Source organism: Octodon degus, unplaced genomic scaffold, assembly GCF_000260255.1.
Source record: "Octodon degus isolate 3935 unplaced genomic scaffold, OctDeg1.0 scaffold00089, whole genome shotgun sequence".
In the NCBI taxonomy this organism is placed as follows: Eukaryota; Metazoa; Chordata; class Mammalia; order Rodentia; family Octodontidae; genus Octodon; species Octodon degus.
Window position 1 is genome coordinate 1,531,275 of NW_004524665.1, and position 22,641 is coordinate 1,553,915.

General features: G+C 45.3%; 1 protein-coding gene across 1 annotated transcript in view; it reads left to right on the forward strand.

The window, feature by feature from the left end:
• The window catches only part of Fbxo36 (F-box protein 36), an 88,423-nt gene that overhangs the window by 44,700 nt on the left and 21,082 nt on the right, over window positions 1–22,641 (forward strand). Inside the window, exons 3-4 of the mRNA XM_004637380.2 lie at window positions 470–578; window positions 20,868–21,040. Of these exons, the coding sequence (XP_004637437.1) occupies window positions 470–578; window positions 20,868–21,040 (282 nt within the window). The remainder of the gene's footprint in view (window positions 1–469; window positions 579–20,867; window positions 21,041–22,641) is intronic.

The window sequence follows — 22,641 nt, forward strand, 5'->3', positions numbered from 1 at the left end:
TTTTTTTTTTTTGTATTTTAGAGAAGGGTCTACAGGCTGTTCATGGTGGGTCTAGAGTCTCACTACTAGATCGGACTTGTAGTGATCTGCCTGTTTACAGCCTCCAAAGGGCTAGGATTACAGCGCACGCCACCAGACCCAGTCTCAATTGCCATCTCAGCACGCCCCGGGGATGGGGCCAGCATGGCAGGCCCGGGGATCGAACCCCCAGCCCCTGAGCATGTTTGCAGGCACTTTAATCCGCTGAGCTATTTGGCCAGCCCTTGATAAGATTTTAAACTTCCTCCCAGCACCATGATTCTGTGACTCTAATCTCTAAGTAAAATGTTCATAGATGTTACTTCTAAATGCTAAGTTATCAGTAATGTCAGAAATATCATATCACACTTATCTTTCAAAATTCCAAACTTGATGAGGCTGCCAGGGTTGGACTTAGCTTTAAATTCTATTACCTTCTTTTCAATTACAGATAATCTTTAGATGGTGGAAGATCTCGCTGAGGAGTGAGTATCGATCAGCAAGACCTGGAGAATCAAAAGACACTCATGAGGACTTTCTTGATAATTCACATCTTCAGGGTAAGGCGAGGAAAATGTTATGTATTTGTTGCTGTTAAGTTCTGTATGATTAGTGAAAGGTTTTTCTTGAGGGGGTTGAACCCTAGGCCTTGTGCATGCTAGACAAGGGCTCTTCCATGAGGTACACCCTAAGACCCAGTCATAAGTGTTTTTGTTTTTTGTCAGAGAAGTATCAAATTAATCATCCTTTGAAATATTGATATATAATTATGTTTTTTAGATATAATAGAATGTTGGATTTGTTTTCTTTTTCTTGGTTTATTTATTTATTTATTTATTTATTTTTGATTCAGGCTGGGCTTGAACTCCCTATGTAGGCATATGCCACCATGCCCAGCCAGAATATTGAGTTCTTTTCTTTCTTTCTTTTCTTTCTTTTTTTGTAGAACAGGGGATTGAACTCAGGCCCTCGCACTTGCCAGGGAAGTGCTTATTCCACTGAGCCATCTCCCTGGCCCCTTGAGTTCTTTTCTTTTTTTCTACGTATTTGGTACAGGGTCTCATTATGCAGCTCAGACTCACGGTGATCCTCTTGTTTTCAGCCTCCCCAGTGCTGGGATTACAGGTGTGTGCCACCACACCCAGTCTCAGTGGCTGTCTCAGTGCACCTGGGGCAGGGCCAGGGCCAGGGCCAGGGCCGGGCAGCATGTGGGACTAGGGATTGAACTCGTGGTCCCTGTGCTTGCCTAAGCAGGTGCTTAGTTTGCTGAGCTATCTTACTGGCCCTAGGATGTTGAGTTCTTACAATATAACACTGTTAATATATCCTAAGGTTCTTCGGGGAAAATTCTTAAAATGTTTAAGTTTCTAGGTTAACATGTAGATTCCATTAGAAAAGTTAAATTATATAAATATAATTTTTGCTACAATATTGATTATGATGAATTTCCTTTAATTAAAATTAAATTAAAAAGCTATTTTGGGCTGAGGAGATAGCTTGGTGGCCTAAGAACCTGCCTGGCAAATGCAAGGACCCAAGTTCGGTCCCTGGTACTGCATGCCATGCATGTGGGCCCTAGAACCTAGCATGTGCCTTGTTGACACCGAAACCAGGTGCGGTAGCACACACTTGTAATCCCAGCTCTGGATGGCTGAGAGAGGAGGATTACTATGAGTCCAAATTACATAGGGAGACCCTGTATCAATAAATAATAATTAAAAGGCTATTTGAAAGCATAATCAAATGATCACCTCCTTAAACTCTTTATTTAAAATATTTAAATAAAAATAGCAAAAAGCAAGCACTTAAGGTCTTAAGTTCTTAAATATGCCATCCATTTAAAATATCTGATTATAAGAGGGTGCAGCAGTGTGGGAAAGCCTTTGCCTGGCATGTATAAGGTCCTGGGTTCCACCCCTAGCACCCCACCCCTCCGTAAGGTCTCTGCAGATTTTTGTTTTTTCTTTTCTCACAGTGCAGATCAAAACCAGGGCCTTACTGGGGAGATAGCTAAGTGGCATAAATGCCTGCATGGCAAGCACAAGGTCCCAAGTTTGATCCCTGGTACTAAAAAACAGGAAAACCCAAGACCTTGCAGACGCTAAGCATGTTTTCTAACACAGAACTACATCTCCAAACCCTCCTTTACTTCTAGCATCAGGACTTTCTTTCTTTCTTTCTTTCTTTCTTTTTTTGCGGAACTGGGAATTGAACTCAGGCCCTTGCACTTACCAGGGAAGCGCTTATTCCACTGAGCCATCTCCCCAGCCCCTTCCCTCTGCTTCTTTACTTTTATTGAACGATAAACTTACTCTCTTAGTTGCTTTTTTATCATTGCTGAGACAAAATACCTGGCACCCAGAATTATGGAAAGAAAGGTTTATTTAGTGCATGGTTTGTGCAGGCTTCAGCCCACACCTGGCTGGCTCCAAGGCAGGGCAGTGTGGCCCAGGGGCAGTGCTCCAGGCAGCAGAGTCCAGCAAAGCAGGAGAGCAGAAGAGGGGGAGCGAGCCTCTTTTCCCCCCTTATATTGTCACAAGGCTACCCCAACATTCACACCATCTCTGTGCCCTCTTTTTTTTTTTTTAAGTTTAATTTTTATTTATTTGTGTGTGTGTGTGTGTGTGTGTGGCCAGCTCAGCCCACCAGGGGGGTGGCGCTGGCTGGCATGTGGTGCTGGGGGATTGAACCGCGGTCCCTGTGCTTTGCTAAGCTTGTTCTAAGTAGGTGCTTTAGACCACTGAGCCATCTCACCAGCCCCCTCTGTGCCCTCTTCTTGCAAAGGCCCAGGATGTTTACAAAGTGAAAACCTTGGCCCACTATTGAGTCACTTAAATTTCTAAACTTCTCAAGTTTACAGATGTATCAGCCATTACACTTGCCTAGCACGCACAAGTCCCTAGGCTCAACTCTATGCACACACACACACACACACACACACACACACACACAGTTATGCACACACTAAATTTTTAAAGAATTTAGTTGAGTAGACAGCAATTCATGAATTAGGTGGTGCAGAACTGCAAGCTGTTTGGCCTCTACCACTTGGACTCAAGGAGAGACTTTTACAGAGTTTGCAGAAGTGAGGCAAGGAAAATATTGACTGACTGAAATGGAAGTCACCAGTCACAGGCTAGCTGAGTTTCTGATAGGTCAAGCCCCCAGGTAGAGGCTAGGTGACAATTCCTGACCGAGTCAGTTGATGTTTTATTTTCCAGGGCTATGACCATTCATTCTGAGTTGGGTTTTAATTCATTTAGGGAAAAACTCAGAATCCTGAACTACCTCAATCTAATGACTGAGCCACCTTAGTCTAATGACTCCCAAAGTATTTTTTTGGGGGGGTGATGGGGGACCAGGGATTAAACCCAGGACCTTGTGCTTGCCAGGAAGGTTCTTATCCCGCTGAGCTATCTCCCCAGCCGTCCAAATTATCTTAATATGAAAATTAAAATTAACTGACTTACCTCAATATGAAAGTCTCAAGCATAAAAAGTAGACGGAAAGTTTTTTTCATGGATGCCCATGACCCTGTAACCCAACTTCTGCAGTACTCAAAATGTGAGGGCCGGGGTTTTAGCTCAGTGGTACAGCACCTGTCTGGAAAGTGCAAGGTCATGAGTTTGAGTCACAGTACTAAATAAACAAAAAGAAAGGGGCCAAACCCTGTACACAAGCCAACTGTTCCCATTGGATTCTCATGAAGTAGGTCCCAGTTCTTATATTAGTTCATCTTAAGTTCTTTAAGGTATGTGTCTCTGAAGAGATCCCTTTCAGCTAAGACCTTTAATAATTGTTACTTACTAATAAAACTTTTCTTCAAATTTATTTATATTGGTTTTTTGAGACAGGACCTCACTGTGTTTTTCAGGCCGGCAGCCCTGTGAGTGATGGATTATAGCTGTTTGTAACCACACAGGCTATTAATAAAACTTCAAACTAGAGGGCATCGTAGAGATTCTTTTCTTTTCTTTCTTTTTTTTTGGGGGGGGGGTAAGGGTCTATAGGGTGTTCAGGGTCTCACTACTAGATTGGACTCATAGTGATCCTTCTGTTTACAGCCTCCCAAGAGCTGGGATTACAGCATGTGCCACCACGCCCAGTCTTAATTGCCATCTCAGTACACCCTGGGAACAGGGCTGGCATAGCAGGCCTGGGGATCGAACCCCCAGTCCCTGCGCCAGCTTTCAGGTGCTTTAATCTGCTGAGCTATTTAGCTGGCCCTAGAGATTCTTCTTAGTCAGTAGTCATCTGTTTGGTATGATGTCAAGTAATCAGGTAATATAAAGTACTTAACATACAAATGTTCTGGGGGCCAGGGAGATGGCTCAGTGGAATAAGCACTTGCCTGGCAAGTGCAAGGGCCTGAGTTCAATCCCCAGTTCCACAAAGAAAAAGAAATAAACCTTTAGGGGCTGGGGAGATGGCTCAGTGGAATAAGCGCTTCCCTGGCAAGGGCCTGAGTTCAATCCCCAGTTCCGCCAAAAAAAAAAAAAAAAAAAAAAAAAAAAAAAATGTTCTCATCGTTATAATATCCTTGTACAAATAAATACTCTTGTTTGCCTTTCACAAATGAGATTCAAAAAGGAGGTAACTTTCTAGGGTCTTACCAGGAAAGGCTGATACTGGAGGACCAAGTGTGGAAAGTTAAAAGAGTCCAACTCTGGGTGGACCTTTGATGAGAATCATCACTCTTTATGAAGGGATTCTGTTACTTGATATTGTAGTATGTGACTTTGTTTCGGTCACTGTTAGTTGTGACTTATCAACTTGGCTGGATTGAGAAACACCTAGCAGATTTATAAAGCACAGTTCTGGGTGTATGATTGACTGAGCAAACGGAGGGAGAAAAACCCACCCTGAATAGACTGGGAGGAGAAAAGAAGGAAGTGCCCATTGTGCTTGGGGCAGTCTCTTGCTGTCGTCACCCTTGGACATCAGACTTCAGTTTTTTGTGCCTTCCAGGGCAGATTTACCAGTGACTCTCCCAGGAGCCTCCTGGCCTCGGGCTGGTACTGCTTTCCTGCTCTGCTTCCCAGCCACCATGAACTGAGCAGCTATGCTCAGTCACACCTCAGGAGGCCTGGTTGCTGCTGCCTCTGACAGCAGCTCTTGGTGTGGTCCACATGATGCCAGCTTTGAGTGCATGCAGAATGCAAGAGTTGTCAGGTCAGAGAGGCTTCTTCTAGCCAGATTTCAGAGGAAGGCCTAGGAGGTGAGGCAGGCAGCCCCTGAGAGACTAGTGTGTGAAGCTGTAAGAATGAAGTCAAAGGTGCAGTGGAGACCCCTGGAAGTCAGGACCCTCTGCTGAGGAAAGCTGCCGGCTATCAGTGGAGCCAGCCCAAGAGAGAAGCTATGCAGGCTGCAACCATCAAGGACAAAGAAAAGAGGACATGAAAGCCCTTTGGAGCTCAGATTTTACCACCATGTGCTTTGAGTGATGGATCTGGAACTCTTTGATTTAATGTTTGTCCTGCCAGGATTCAGGTTTGCTTTTCAGTTTGATTGTTGTCTGTCACTCTATGCCTCCCTTTTGGAATGGGTATGTTTACTCTGTACTATTGTACCTTAGACTACACACTTAATTTTTATTTTATAGAGGATCACAGTTAAGAGTTTGTCTTGGGTCTCAGAAGAGGCTTGGAGTTAGACTTTTGAAAACTTACTGAGACTATTGAGATTTTAGAGAAGGGATTATTGCATTTTTCACCTGTATGCAATCTAGTTACATCATACCAAGCAGAATTATAATCTTGTCTTTTCATGGGGATTAAGTATGATTTAAGGAGATGCCTTTAGGAGTCAAATTGACAGGGAGTAGAATGAGACAGTAAAACTTGATTATTCTCACATGATTTTCTGGAACCTGCCTGGATGTCTTGTGCATTGTAGAAGTGTGCCTGGGATTTTGAGTCCTCTCTATCTCCGAACTGTCCTCTCTCAAGCAGCTCACCTGCTCTGCTTCCCCAGCCCCGTGAGCCCGGCAGCTTCGCTCAGTCCCACCCTGTTGCTCTTTCTGCTGTGGAGCCGGCTGGCATGGACTGAATCCCCTGAAATGTGAGCCAGATTCAAACTCCCGTCCTTTAAATTGTGGGGCCTGGAGCCCAGCAGTTGGGAAGCTGACCAGCACGGTGTCTGCGGTTGTCGTTGGGTGATGCTGAGGCTGAAGGGCAAGGCCTCCTGCAGCTAGGCAGGCGCTCCACACCGAGCTGCTGCATCCTCAGTTGTGAGCGCTGTTTGTATTTATTTTTAAGAGAGAGGGAGCATGTTGAGTTTGGGATGTAGCTCAGGGTGGTAGATCACTTGCCTAGCTTGTGTAATGCTCTTAATTCAGTCTCCAGCACTAAACACACACAACAATCAGAGACAGTAAAAAAAGAGGTAAAAAAAAAAATTGGTTTACTTCTTTAAATAGTTAAAGATCTGGATTGACAGGTTTTTATTAGACAAGGTCTTGCGATGTACCCCAGGCTGGCCTTGAACTTGCAGCAATCCTCCTGCCTCTGCCCAGTGCTAGGCACACAGCACTGCACCACCACACCGAGCAGGGTTGACAGTTTAATGTGCCATTGTGTGTGCTAGTATTTATAATATTCCTGGCCTAGAAAGAGCCATACTAGGGGAACTCTATTCAATTTTGATTAAATAAAAAATCAGTCTAGACTTGCCTCATTTGATTGTGGGACAGACTTGTTTCTGTGCAGATAGGTATAAAGTAGAACTCTCTAGAAAACACACTTCACTGTCAGTTATGCTTCTTTTATTCTGTAATATCTACCCTGGAGCTATTCCTTAACAGATCATGTGCCTTTCCCTTCTCTTTATTTTCTTTCTTTCATTCATTCGTGTGTTCGTCTTTTTTGTTTTTTCTTTTCTTTCTTATTTGCAGTGTTAGGGATTGAATCCAGAGCTTTCATACAGTGCTACATCCCCAGGCCACTTTAGTTTTTAATTTTTTTTTTTTTTTTTCAGAACCGGAGATTGAACTCAGGCCCTTGCACTTGCGAGGCAAGTGCTTATTCTCCTGAGTTATCTCCCTGGCCCCTGGTTTTTAATTTTGGAATAGGATATCTCTAAGTTGTTAAATTGCTCAAGCTGGGCTTGAACTTGCAGTCCTGCCTCGTCCTTCCAGAGTTGTAGGATTTCAGGTGTGGAGCACCACGACGGGCTCTTACGATTTTCTGATGGACTTCCTCGAAAGCCAGAATATCATAGAGAAAGGCTGTCCTATCTTGTAAGTGTTGATGTACCTGGAAGACTCTCATCTTCCTCCTGCATTCCCTGGGCTGTCCCCCCTCTGCTCCTGGAATACTGCACCAGGGCCCAGGCCATGGCGTATGAGTGTGAGCTTTGGGATGACCACTGAGGGATTCCTGACCCTGGAAGAACAGGCACTAAGGCAGGACATGATGAGTCCCATAGACAGCTGTCCCCTGCTCCCTCCTGCCCTCGAGCTGGAAGGTGAAGGATTCCTGCGAGGAGCTCACCCAAACCCGTGTTGCACATTGCAGTGTAGAGCTGCAGTCTCAAGGATACATGGTGGCCTCTCCCTGGGAGCAGCACTGTGATATTAAGGGATAGCAGCCCAGCAAGGTGGAAGGCCCCAGGTCTGTAGGGAGAGCCCCAATGTCACTGTGATTGCTGCCATCCCCTCTGCTCTCATCCTGTCCTTAAGAAGCCTTCTCCCCCCAGGTGGCCCAGAACAGAGCTCAGGGGTCATTCGGACAGCCCAAGCCTCTGTGCTGCCCCTGGTGCGCTGTGTGACCATGGTGCTTGCTCATCCTACCTGTGAGTAATGTCCTACCCCAACTGGGGATAACTGTGATTCTTCTGTGTGGTTTTCCTGAGCGTTCGGGGACCTGAATGGGGCTTAGAGCATGCTGGGATATGCAATCCGCTGGTAATTATTGTTTGCTGTTATTGTTAAGTACATGATGTAGACCAGGCTTACTTTTTTCTATCTCTTCTCTGTCATGTTTCCTGAGGTTCTCCGAAAGAAGCACCTCTCTCTCCTCCACCCCACGCCCCAGCAAGTCTCTAGAAGTCCGAGACACACACATGACCGTCTTGGCAGAGAACGCGTGACCCTCAGCGCTGCTCAGCTCAGCATGAGCTTCCTCTCTGGTCTCTGAGAGGCACCTTGCTCTGGGTCCTGCCTCCCTGGCCCCGTCCTGGTCTCCTTTTCTGACTCCTCATTCTCCAAATCGAACTTCTGGGGCCCTGGGCTAAACTCCTGTGCCTTCTCTCTTTTCTGTCTGTCCTGCTCTGGGGCATCCAGTGCAGTCTCTGGCTGTAGTGCTGTGCATGGGCACGAAGCGTTGAACTGATGTCTCGAACTTAGGCTTCTCCCCTCCACACCATGCTCAGACACTTGTCCAACTGCACCACTGACACAGCCACTTGAGTATCTGATAGATTTTCTTTTTCTTTCTTTTTTTTTAATAACTTTCTGCAAAGCTTTATTCCAGAAAGGCTCAGTCCTTCTTGGCAGCTGCCTTCCTCATGGCAGCCAGCACGTTGCTCAGCTCCTCACACTTCCTCTTGGCCCGGATGTACGTCCCCACCCTTTTCTTTCTTTCTTTTTTTTTTTTTTTTCTTTTTTTCTTCCCCACGCTTTTCTTGATGAACTTGAGGGCGCACTTGTCCTTGGAGACCCTGAGCAGCTCCATGGTGTACTGCTTGTAGGGGGCAAAGCTGTACACCTCCTGGATCATGTCTCTCATGAACTTGGTGTGTTTGGTGAGATGTCCGCAATGATGGCTGTGCCTCAGTTTGCTCACATTCTTAGTCACTTTGTGGCCCTTGTTGAGGCCCACAGCCATGGGGTAGCGGAGGGCCATGGCTACTCTTGTTCAATGGTTGCTGTGGCAGAAGGCCTGATAGATTTTCAGCTTGTCCAAAAACAGCTGCTGATCTCAGCTTCCCACCCCTGAAAAAAAAGTTCAGGCCCAAGTCCTGGGGTTATCCTTTACCCTGTTCTTTCTGTCATGTAGTAGATCCAACCTATCCATAAAACTGGAGCCTGTGCAGTGGTAGGCCACGTCGGAGGTGACTCCCGCTGAGCCCTCACCCCACCCCGGGAGTCACACTCTCCCAGGGCCCCTCACTGTGGCCAATGGGACTCAGAGTGCGTGAATCCTGTGACTTCCACGGTTAGATGATACAGGATGCAGCCGCCTCTGTACTGATGGTTCTTTCTCATTCTCTGTCCGTCTGCCCCTTTCACTCTCTCCCCACTCATTCTGGCAGAAACCAGCTGCTGTAGAGGACCCTCAGTCAGCCCTGTAGAGAGAGGCACCTGTGCATCCCCAGGGACTTCAGCTAGCAGCCCTGTGTGCCGGCTTTCTTAGCTGCAGATTCTCAGGGCCGCTCGAGGCTTCCGGTGACACAGTCCCCACAGAGGCTTTGATGGCTGCCTCCTGAGAGTTCCTGAGCCAGATAAGCCTCTCCTGGGTTCCTGAGCCTCAAACACATGGAGATGCCAGGCATCTGTTGTTTCAAGCTAGGAAATTTGGGATGCTTTGTTGAGTAGCAGTGGGCGCCCAATGCTAACCTCCCTCGTGACTGTGGCAACAGTCCCTCCTCGGTGCACACATCCCCCTCACTCTGTTCTCTGCATGCAGCCACAATCAGCTCATGGGATTTCTCTGCCTCAAACCCTTTGGTAGCTTGTTGGCTCCTACAGGGCAAAAGTCCAAATCTTATTTCTTTCTATTTGATGCTGGGTTTTAAACTCAGTGGCTTATTCTACAGCTAACTTATATCCCAAATTCCAGGCCTTAGCTGGGCGTGGTATTACACATCTGTAATCTAGATATGGGATACTGAAGAAGAAGGATTGCAAGTCTGAGAGTGTACACACTTCCAAAAACACAGTCGGGGCCAGATGTGGAGTTACGTGCCTATAAGCTGGCACTGTAGGAGGCCGAGGCAGGAGAACCACAAATTCAAGCCCAGCTTAGTGATTTACTAAGACTCTGACTCCAAAAGAGCTATGAAAGGGATAAGGATGTATGTTGGGGAGATCTCATGTGCGTAAGGAGGCAACCCTTCCTGCTGTGTATCCCCGTAGCACCCAGCCTTCCAGAGGCTGGGCCACTCCAGAAGTTTATGCCCCAGGCCCTCAAATTCAGCCTGTGGCTCAGCTCCCCTGTCCCTCTTTGAGGCTCACACTCTTGTGTTTATTTATTTATTTATTTATTATTTTTTGGCGGAACCGGGGATTGAACTCAGATCCTTGCGTTTGCCAGGGAAGTGCTTATTCCACTGAGCCATCTCCCTGGCCCCACTCCTGTGTTTATTAGGCTTGGAATACAATTTTTTTTTGGTGGGGGAACCAGGGCTGATGTGGCATGTAGTGCTGGGGATCGAACTGCAGTCCCTGCGCTTGCCTAAGCTTACTTAAGCAGGCGCTTTAGACTGCTGAGCTATCTCTCAGGCCCTTGAAATATAATTTTAATGTTTGGTTTTGTTGCATACACATATCTATTGTCAGTTTATTTCCTAGCCTAAAATTATTGAAACTTTAGAGAGAAGAAAGAAAATGGAGCGCATTCTTGCAGCTGTCTTGCTGGAGACTTTCTTAAGTCTCCCTGAGCAGGTCTGAGCATGTGTAGTGATCCTCCTCTCAGCCTACAGTGCTGGGATTTCTGGGGCCAGCACAGTGTGGCCTGCAGTACTGGGGATCGAACCCGCATCCTTGTGCTTGTCAGGCTGGCGCTTAGAACACCAAACTATCTCCCCAGCCCTTCTTGGCATTTTGAAGTGTTCAAAAGGTATGAATCCAGTTCATACCTTGAGGACTTTTTTTTTCTTTGTTCCTAACAGCAACACAATCACCATTGCTTTTTCTTCTTACTCTGCTGTAGGGTGAGGGTTTCTCCCTAAAACCTACCCTTTAAGGCTGAGTTTTTGTTTTGTTTTTGTGTTTTGAAACAAGGTCTTGATATGTAACTCACATTGGCCTGAAACTCAGTATGCAGTGCAGACTGGTCTCTAATTTGTAGCGATCTTCCTGCCTCAGCCTCCTGAGTGCTTGGAGTAGAGGTGTGCACCAACAGGTCCAGCTAGAGGTTACTTTGAAATGTTAATATCTCAAGAAGATCTTCTTTTCTGTCTTCAAGTGCTCAGTGTTCCCTCTGGGATCTTTTTTTTTTTTTTCTTCTGTATTTAGTAGGGGTCTAGAGGGTCTACAGGGTCTCACTGTGTAGATCGGACTTGTAGTGATTCTCCTTTTTAGCCTCCCAAGTGCTGGGATTACAGGCATGCGCCACCATGCTCATCATACCCTGGGGGCAGAGCCAGCACAGCATGCTAGGGATTGAACCTGGCCGCTGTGCTCTGCCTAAGCAGGTGCTTTAGTCCGCTGACCTATCAGGCTGGCCCCCCTCTGGGGTCTTTTTTTTTTTTTTTTTTAACCAGCAATTGAACTGAGACTCTTACACTTGCCAGGCAAGCACTTATTCTACTGAGCCATCTGCACAGCCCCCCTCTGGGGTCTTAATCATGTAAGAATTTGCAGCTTGCTGGGCATGGGGGTACTTGCCTGTAATCTGGGCACACAGGACAGCTATGAGTTCAAGGCCAACCTCGGCTACATAGCAAGGGTAGGTTCCCTAAAACCTACCCTTTAAGGCTGAGTTTTTGTCTTGTTTTTGTGTTTTGAGACAAAGTCTTAATATGTAACTCACGTTGGCCTGACCTGAAACTCAATATGCCATTCTTAGTCTCTAAAAAAGTATGTAACTTTTTTAGACCTTGTCTAAAAAAAAAATGAAATCAAAATAAAATATAATCAAAATAAATTTAAAGTAAGTAGTTTACATCAGACCTCAACACAGGACAGAGGCGTTATCAGGTAGCTCCTGCTAAAAGTGACTCACCAGTTTTAAGCGTTAGCGAGCCCTAGGTTGTTTTCCTCTCCCTCTGCAGTTGGAGTTCAGGTTCTTCTTGTCTTAGACAAAGATTTCGATAAAATGAGCAAAAAGCAGTAGCAAAGTTTATTAGACAAAGTCAAAGCAAAGTTTGCGGGAGAAACTGGCTCTGCAGAGCAAAAATGGGCCAAGTAAAAGGAGAGGAGGCGTATGAAAGTATACTCTGGAGCAAGCAAGACAGGCCACCATGATGAAGTCACAGCAGTAGTTGTGGGAGACCTCCAAGCAACGCTCTCCTGAGAAGCAAAGCCCCTTGCCCCCATTTTTCCCTGACCTTCACTTCAACCCTATTCACTGATACATGCAGAGCTGGCTACACTAACCAAAAGTTTGCTTAACTGGCTAGAAGAATGTGATCGAGTCTGGCCACGAGACTGTCTCAGCTGAGGCCATATATGCAGAAAGAATTATACCCTCCTGGCAGCACGGGTGCCAGCCTTGTGCACATCAGGCTCTCTACTGTAGTGGTAATGGGAGGCCTCTGTGCCTCGTATGACGCTTCTGTTTGTCCCTGTAGCCATGCCTGCAGGGCTTCTCTTCCCTAGCACTTTGCCTCAATCTCCACCTGCCTCTTTGATGGGTACCAATAAAAGCCACGAGCTTTCGGATTAGTGGCCTTTTGTTCCACAGAGAACACTGATTTTCGCAGAGCTCCTCAACTTTTTGTCTTTCTTTTGCATCTGCGGGTCATATTGCTGGGTGGGAGACCTCAGCGCTCCTCAGGTGTTGCTAGTGATATAGCGGAAAGAATCTCCAACCTACTAGATATCTGGTAGGAGCCCATGTTTTCTAAAATTAAAGAATGAATTCTAGGACAATGATGGTTAAGAGCAGAATTTATTTATTGGGGAGAGAAAACTTCTGTCTGAGAAAGAGAGATAGACAGAAGGGTCTCAAGAGGACCCTGCCTCTTCAAGGGATTTTTGGAGAGCAAAACTATGAAGTGAGGTGGATCCATGGTGGGGAACAACCAGAAATCACGAAGTAGGGGTGATACAGGACAAAACTATGGTCAACCAGTAAGATTACAGTTACTCAGGTAATATTGATTCAGTGGGGATCCAGTAACTTTTTTAGACCTTGTCTTAAAAAAATGAAATAAAAATATAATAAAATAAATTTAAGTAGTTTACATCGACCTCAGCACAGGATTGAGGTGTTATCAGGTAGCTCCTGCTAAAAGTGGCTCACCAATTTTAAGCGTTAGCGAGTTCTAGGTTGTTCTCTCCCTCTGGAGTTGGAGTTCAGGTTCTTCATGTCTTAAACGAAGTTCAATAAAATGAGCAAAAAGCAGTGGCAGAGTTATTAGACAAAGTCAAAGCAAAGTTTACAGGAGAAACTGGCTTTGCAGAGCAAAAATGGGCCAAGTAAAAGGAGAGGAGGTGAGGCATGAAACAACAGAGACTTTTCCTGGAGAGGGTAGATCGGTGGCTTCTCCTGGCTTTCCCATGGTGATATTTAGAATATCAATCACTGCTGTTCATCCATGGGGAAAGTATGTGGGTGACTTCTTTTCATCTTTGGTCTTAAGGTCTAGCCCTCAGCACGTGTGTCTGTGTCTCCCCCATAGTTGCAATGTATCCATCTTCTGCACTGGCTTCTTTGAGGGCTGAGGCCTATCTGACTGCCTGTAATATTTCTACCTAACCTAGCTGTGTATAACTGTAGGCTCTGCCTGGCATCTAAATCCTTATTATGTTGTCCAAATATTGTAGAAACCCACACGACAACTTCTACATACGGGTACTGAGAGGTAGTGCTACATAGGCTCTCACTTCTCAGACTGACATCAGTCTAGACCGTCCTACTGAAAATCTGCTCCAGTTCTCAGGAGAAGTTCATGGAACTGTTCTGCTCATTTGTCTGGGATCGTATGATGAACAGATCACGCCTGCTTCCTGGGCCCGCTGCACCATGCCATACTCTTCTGACTTGGAGGACCTTTGAAGAATGCTCCCTTTGACATAGGGGAAATAGGTATAACTACTAACCTGGTAGGTGTCAGATACACTAAGCTCATGTTCCCCCAAAATGAAGAATGAATACTGAGGAACAGTGGAGGTTAAGAGTAGGAAAATTTAGCTGGGTGCGGTGGTGCACCCCTATAATCTCAGCATTTAGGGGGCTGAGGCAGGAGGATCACTATGAGTTTGAGGCCAGCCTGTGCTACAGTAAGTTCAAGACCTGGCTAAACTACTTAGCAAGACCCTGCCGAGAGAGAGAGAGAGAGAGAGAGAGAGAGAGAGAGAGAGAGAGAATAAATTTTATTGAGAAACAACAAGCTCCTGAGAGAGAGGAGGGGACCCAAATGTGGGGTCAATGCTCCTACTTCACAAAGGAAGTTGTATAGAGGAAAGCCACAAGGTGGGAACAACATGGGTTAACACTGATTAACCAGTAAGATTGCAAGGATAGCTATTTAGGTGATGTTGAGCCAATGGGAAAGCAGGTCACGTACCAAATGTACATGGAAAGAACAAAGTACGTTTTTAGGAGTGGGTAGATCAGGAGGTCCTGGTCACCCACCTGGGTGACTGATGTCCATCTAGACTTTATTGGACCAAGTGATACCATTTGTCTTACTCCCTGGGGAGGCACATAGACCTGCTCAGTCTGTCTTTGAGATCTGACCTCCAACACATGCACCTCCAGCTCCTGTTGTGCTTCATTCTCATCCTCGGCACCAATTCCCTCCAGGGCCCAGCTCTGTCTGACTTCCTACAGTATTTCTACCCAACATAGCTGTCTATAACACCCTTTCTGCTATCAGTGGGCATGGGCTGTGGTGCCTAGGAATGCTTTATGCCTTGGTTTAGAAATAGATGGCCAGGGGCCAGATGTTGGAAGGAATGTGTGAATTGTATAGCCTCAAAATGTCATCGTGTTCTGTAAGATCTCTTTGGGTCTGATACCTAACAAATGTTTATAAATGCATTATACATTGAGATCTTTTGTTCTTAACTGTAATCAGCGAGGTATGATATTTTTGACTTCCTCCTTGTCACTCATGCTTGCTAATGTCTGCCAGCCAAACAAGTCAGAAGCACTTGGGATTGAGAAGCAACGGAAGCTTCCAATGCCTGGAAAAGGGGCAGATGCAGTTGGGACTTCTATATCAACACGGCCCTACGCCCCTTTGTGAAATCAGAGAGCTCAGCCTAGAATCCCAATTCTGCCTCCTCCACAGGGACCCAGTGTGGTTCAGTGGCAGAGCACTTGCCTGCCCTATACCTAGAAAGTCTCCAGCGCAGGGACCTCTGGAATCCAAACATCCCTTCCCTTCACCCTGGTTTCCAAGCAAGGCAGCATGCCTCCCAAGATTTTTTAAAAGTACACTGTAATAATGGAAATAAACTTCTTGTGACTGTTGAGCTTGTGCCTTTGTTCTTCCTTTTTTCCTAACAGTGACTTTTGTTCTCTCTCTCTTGAGAACAAACCTGAGAAACACCACTGGTAGGAAGGAATCCATTACAGGCTGTGAGATCTTTTCTAGGGTTTTGAGCGTAAAGGGAAGGTGTGAGGTGAACAGTCCAATGAAAAGGAATTGTGGCTAGCAGGAGAGTAACAGCTAGAGATAAGCCTGGAGAATTGCAGGCTGGGTGGTTGTCTGCCAGGAGCAGGGCAGAAGAGCGTGATGGGAGTTGTGAGGCAAAGCCTTGGTTCTTGGGCCTTATAACCCATGGTTGTACATCTTTAGCAGAGGTGAAAGTGTGAAGGGATGGGAGAGGCTCAAAGTAGTCTCTTTTCAGCCTGGGATGGAGTTACCACCCAGACTGATGGACTGATATACTCATTATTTATCAAGACAGGGTCTTATTCTATGATTCAGGCTGGTTTTACACTCAGCTACATAGCCCAAGCTGGCCTCAAACTTGGAATAATCCCTCCTGCCTCAGCCTCCCAAGTGCTGGGATTACAGGCTACTACTCAGATTAATTACTACTCAGATCAATTTGAACATCTGTCATCCAAACCTGTTTCCACTCCTTGATTATTCAGTGTACTCTGTGTGTGTCTGAGTGTCTGAGTGTGTGTGTGTGTGTGTGTGTGTGTGTGTGTGTCCTGTTTGTTTTCTACATCAGAGCTGCTTAAGGTATAAGGTTGTATTAGCTGACTGTGAACTCATTTCTAAGAGAACACCTAAATATATTAGGGAAAAGTTACAGTCACTTTTATGAAGTCCTAATCTGTTTTTCTTTTTGCCTCTTTCAATTGACCCAGCTGTATCAGGGTAGGTGTAACAAATGGTACAGAAAGCGAGACCCGTGATCAGGCCTGCATGAAAGCGGCGGAACACAGTTTATTGTACTTGGGTGCAGGCCGACTTGAAGGCCAAGAAAGCCCTCAGTACCTACACAAAAAGAGGCAAGGAGTTTTACAGTCCAGAAAGGAGGGGTCGTCCTGCTGAGTGGTCAGGACAAGTATCTGTGGTTAGAGTTTCCAGAAGCGTCAAGGCAAGTGTGCCGATGTCGTCAGTCCCTGGTGCTGGGGGGGAGGAGGTCTTGTGCCTTGCTTCATGACATGCTGTGCTGTTTGTCCAAAGACAACACACCCCTTTGTGTTATCCTGCCTTTGGGGTGGGGAGCGGCAGTTGCCCCTTTTGGGGGTAACTGAAGTTTGGCGAAAACAGGTTTTGAAAACAGGTTTGCTGGAAGCTTGTGCCCAGGTCGGGTCTGACAGTAGGGATGAAAGAAGGTGTAGGGGAGGTAATGCTCAAATGTGTAAAAATAAAAACACAAGTCAGTGAAATTTAGGAAACATTAATGTGTTTCAAGACAATTCGAGGGCTTGTCGGAAGGTGGCAGAAAAGCCACGCGGATCAGCAGTTTTTCTCTGAGCACCGCCCGGCTCTAGGGGAGGGGCAGAGTCAAGGGGTCCTAGACTGGATTTTGGGTCAAGGGGATGCAGCAGGCGTTGTTAAACAATGAGCGCCCCAGGGTCTCACCACAAATCCCGGGCAGCAATTGTGTAACAAGGAAAACAAACATGCAGATTCCTTCTAGGTGCACCCTGACGCCCCTTGCCACCGGCATCCGGTCGTAACTCGTAACTCCGTAACTCAGGGCTCGCCTTTGCATGTAGACAGTGATTGTAACTCACAGCCTGCTTTTGTCCAGTTACATCCGGCTTTGCCCTTGCTCGCGCACCAGTTACCTATCTCAGCCTATCAAGTGAGAGATTAAAACTGACGCTGACCCTTGTGGTTCAGATCATAGGAAGTGCAAGAATCTGCTGGCCTAGCCAGCCCACCAGCCAGCTCCTGCTGTGCTTATTTTGACACTAAAGGCGCTGTCACTGCGCGTGTGCATATGTGGAGCCTAGAGCACCGCCCCCCCCCCGCGACCCCCCCTTTCCTTGTGTGGGTTGGCAGGCCTGCGTGTTTTTTGATTTTTGTTTTTTTTATTTTTTTTGTTTTTTGGGTTTTTTTGCTCTTGGTGACCAAACTTTGGACCTGCTGGTCCTTAACTGCTAGCCGTCCCCAGCCCTGGGTGGGCCTGGCCACGCCAAGCGCGGAGCAGGTCCCGTCCTTCCGCGCTGCAGCTAGCAGCAGCCGGTGAAATCCAGGCTTGATCTCAGGGGCACCGAGTGGCAGAACGGCCCCTCTTCAGTGCCTGCCTGGCAAGCATGAGATCGTGAGTTCGGTTCCCGGTACAAAACAAACAAACAAACAAACAAACAAACAAAACAATCACAAAGGAATCCTAGCAACAGCAGAAAAGAACGGCCCTCTCTTGCAGAGCTTTGAAAGCAGTAAGAGAATGGGCACAGCAGAGGGCTGCTGTTCTCAGGATCAGTTTTGAGTCTGTGTGCACTGGTCCTTGTTTGCACGAGGTTCCTGTCCAAGAGGCTGAAGACCCCTTGTTCTGGGTGGTTTGTGCAGATTTAATGGGCTTCATAATTATGAGGTGCAGGTGTTGCCTCAGGGTCCCAGGAATGTATTGGAACTCATGGGAAACCCTCCACCCTGTTTGCTTTTCTTTTTTAATCTCTCTCTCTCTCTCTCTCTCTCTCTCTCTCTCTCTCTCTTTCTCTGTCTCTTTCCAGGGTCTCACTATGCAGTTTGGAGTAGTAGTGATCCTCCTGTCTCAGCCTCCCCAGCTCTGGGTTTATCATTATGCACTACCATGTCCAATATTCTAGGACCTGCCTGACATGTGGTACCAGGGATCGAACCGGGGTCCTTGTGCTTAGGCTGCCGAACTATCTCCCCAGCCCATTTGCTTTTCAGCGCTCTGAACCTGGTACCACTGAGCAGCAACCCTGCAGATTTGGGCTTTTTTTTTTCCTCTCTCATGGTGGAGGATATCTCCCTATATCCCCTATGCCAGTCTCAAACTCATGAAATCACAGGATCCCTCTGTCCCAGCCTCCTGAGTAGCTGGGACTACAGGCAAGCTCCACCTACCAGTTGGGCCTAGGCTTTTTTGTGCTTTGAATACGATTGCTTTGGACGGAGTGTGCCCAGCTTTGTTTGGTGGGAAGGGATGCCCTTTGTTGTAAGCATTGGTGTGGGTCAACTTGCCCATTTTTCTCTATGGGATCTTTTCCTTCTTATTTCTCTTTCAGTCTCCTTTTAGAACATATGAGTAACGCCAGTACAGTTTGTGATGGTAGCGCCTTAGGAGGGATTTTGGGGAAATGGTCAGCTTTCTGTAGTTCCGCCATGACCATAATAATAATAGTAATAGTAATAGTAATAGTAATAGTAGTAATAATAACAATAATCCATTACTGCAATACTGCTTGGCTGTTGTACATGCTGGAGGCCGAGGAGAGATGGCCCAGTCCCATCTCTCTTAGAAAGTTTTGTCTCAAGGCTGACAAGGCAGATAAGAGTCCTTATGTGATAGCGTTCATGTATCTCCGTGAGGAAGACAGAAAGAGCAGCTTTATGCTCGTGGCATCAAGGAAGGATGGGAAGCAGAAGGAGACCCCCATACTGATGTCTCCACACAGTAAGGCTTTGCCTGAGCCACCAAGGGAGCCCCCATTTTAAAATCTGAACATAACAGGGAGGACTGGCCTTGCCTCAGCCAGCACCACCAAGTCACAAAACAAAGTGTGCCCCCTGCCAATAAGCCCACCCACCTCTGCATGAGCCTGGGCCAGAGGCAGGGCCAGTCTCCCCTTACAAGACACAACAGGGCACCCAGTTGGGCCAGGGGCTGCTTGTAAGCCCAGAGGGAATGTTCCCTCTGCTTCAGTACCCAGCCTGAGCTGTCAATCAGCAAGGACAGCCAGCCGGATTCTCAGGGTGTCACCATCCATATTCCCTCTCAGACTTGGCAAGGTTTTGAAATGAGTTGCCCTCCTACAAGGATAGTCTGCAGAAAATGATAGATACTTTTGAGGTGCTCTTCATTGCATAGAACCCATTCTGGATAGATGAGTAGCTATTACTAGAGCATCTCACTGCGGATAAAAGGTTATTAGTGATGCTAGAGGCTCACAGGGATCTAGTTCCCTCCACCAAGAGAATATAGCAGAGAACCCAGAGCCCGGTATTGCTATCCCTAGAGCTACCCCTAAGGGGGACCTAAACAGTGGAGACACACATAGGCTCAGTCATGACTGGAGATGCATCCTGGTGGGCTCATGGAAGGCTGCGGCTTAGCATTCCAAGAGAAGTAGTTTTTAGATTGTGCCCAGACAGTATGTTGACATCTCATGCAAGGGTGCTTGTTGGTTGTGTGTGTTACTGTCATTGTCCTGGAACCTCAGAGCTGCTGTGCTACGTTTCCTTTTATAGGGAGGTGATGGATGAAGGTGTAGTTGTTAGTACATGACATGCACAACAATAGGATTTTCCCACCTCCCCCCAGAACTGAGGATAGTATCAGTGGACTTTGCACTGGATTGCTTACCAAGCCCTTTTGTATTTTTTTTTTTTTAATGTATTTAGTGCAGGGTCTACAGGGTCTCACTACACAGATTGGACTCACAGTGATCCTCCTGTTTACAGCCTCCCAAGTGCTAAGATTGCGGGGAGGGGAGGTGGGGGCGCCACCATGCCCAGTCTCAATCACTCTCTCAGCATGCCCCAGGTGGGGCCAGCACAGCACACTAAGGATGGAACCCAGTTCCTGCATCTACATCTATTTAATCTGCTGAACTATCTGGCTGGCCTTATTTTTAATTTTTGAAGTAGGATTCTGATGGGTTGATAGTGATGGATTGTAAACTGACCCCACAGTTTATGTTGTAGGAATTCAGGAATCCTGCCAGGTGAGGCAGACCACCAGCCTTCCATTTTTCTTGACCAACAAACAGTAACCCTTGGCTCATTTTAAGGTCAAATGTGCCACCCAGAGGTGCTCCCCTTGCTGCCTTCTGAGTGTGGCCTTGTAGATGCGTAAATGTGGAGAAACTGATTGAGCTCTACCATGAGGATGGCCTTGACCTTGGAGAAGGGTGCCCTCATGTGTAGTGGGCTGGAGGGAAGCCAACAGGCTTTGTGCAGTAGGTCCTTGTCACTTGGTTGGCCAACTGGCCCACAGAGCCCATCTCCTTGCCCCAGCACAGTCTTGGTGAGTCACTGGTAACTGAGTGGCAAGTAGAACGCATGTTTCAGAATTCATATCATTAGCTGAGTGTGGTGACACACACCTGCAATACCAGCATTCTGGGAGGCAGAGGCAGGAAGATCACTATGAATTCAAGGCCACCCTGGGCTGCATGGTAAGTTCAAGGCCAGCCTGAATTATACAGCAAGACCTATCTCAAAAAAAAAAAAAAAAAAAAAAATCATGCCATTCGTCCAAAAAACAGCTTGGTGATAATAGGACTCACTAAGCATAACCCTGCCAGTTCTCAGGGGGACAAATGACCCAGATCTTGCATCTGTTACTTTTACAGTTTTTAGATGAGTGTATATAATAACCGTGTTGGTTTGTTGGTTTCTTTGACTTACAGTTCAAGTTGCCTTAATATTTGGCTCAAGAACATTAGACTATGTCTTCAATTTGTGCAGAGGTAGATTTGACTTCCTGGAACGGCTCTCAGATACACTGCTCCTAAGCATCATTTCTTACCTGGATCTTGAAGATGTGGCCAGGCTTTCTCAAACTTCACATAGATTTGCAAAGGTAATGCTTAATTATTTTCTATCAATATAGAATTTTTCCTCCGTATATGTAAAGCCAAAAATATGCATGTCCCCAGTCTGGAGGGCCTACCCTTCAATAAGCCTTTGTTCTCTGATAAGTATCTTTTATTCTTTTTCTTTTTTTACTCATTATTAACTTTATTGAAAATCAATAATAATTGCAAAGCAAATTAAAAATTGTAGACAAATAATGGAATGTGAAAAATATAGGCAGAGTGAATTTTAGAAAAATATTTCTGAAATGAATGCATGACATGAGATTAATAATAGATTGCACATTGTAAAAAATTACTTACAAACTTAAATGAATGTAACAATAAAAATTATCTAAAATAGGCATGAAGGGGCTGGAGAGATGGCTCAGTGGTCTAAAGCACCTACTTGGAACTAGCTTGGCAAAGCACAGGGACTGCGGTTCAATCCCCCAGCACCACATGCCAGTCAGCCCCACCCCCTGGTGGGCTGAGCTGGCCACACACACACACACACACACACACTAAAAAAAAAAAAAATGTAATAAATAAAAAATAAAAGAAATATTTAAAAAAAATAAAATAAAATAGGCATGAAGAAAGAGTTTACAGATCAGTCATATAATAGTTTACTCTGTCCCAAAATCAAGAAAATTATATTCATATAATTAGAATTCTCATAGAAGGAAGTAGACAATAAATATTTAAAGATTTAAAATTTCTGAATTTAGTTAAAATTACAGCACCACATTTCCAAGAAAAATGAACCTTTTGCATAAGAAATACAAATAAAATCATACCAAGATATACAAAAATGAAATTGTCCAAAACTAATTGTAAAGAAAAAAATCATTAAAGCGTATATGTAGAAAAAATATTAGGTATGAAAGAACAAAATTAAATAGCATCTTATTCCACATTAGAAAAAAAAAAAAAGAGCAAGTGGGTAAGAAACTAGACTTATTTATTCAAAGGACTGAAAAAAAAAAATCTGTCCTCATTGAATTGTATACTTAGCAAACATACCTTTGAAAACTAAAAGTAAAATATTTTCCAGTTATATAAAATCAAAATATTGCAATGGAATACACATCTCTGACAAAAGTAAACAAAAAGGGGATATAAATGGACCATTTTGTAGTAGAAAAAATATATCTATATACAATAGCATAAATATACAGCTGCTTTCTCTTAGTTCAGTGAAAAAAAGGTTTTGAACTAATAGTGTTTAGACAAGATATCATGTCTGCATCTTGTACTAGGAATAACTACTACAAAGACAACAATATGTAATGTATCGATTATTGTAACTGTACTACTAACCTGTTTTGAAAATATTTCATTGCTACTTTTTTCAATAAAATTATTAAAATTTAAAAATTTAAAAAAAATAAAATCGAAATATTCGAACACCTCCAGACGTAGCATATAGGAAATAACAAAGACTGTGATCCAGAAGACAAGAGAAGTTGCTATATGGTCCTGGACAAAGAATAAAGAGCTCTCAAAATGGTAGTTATACATGACTATGAAAAATATATTAGACATACCCATTTAAAAAGTCATTGCAAAAATGTATAAAAAAGAAAAAATAAATAAATGGTGCTGA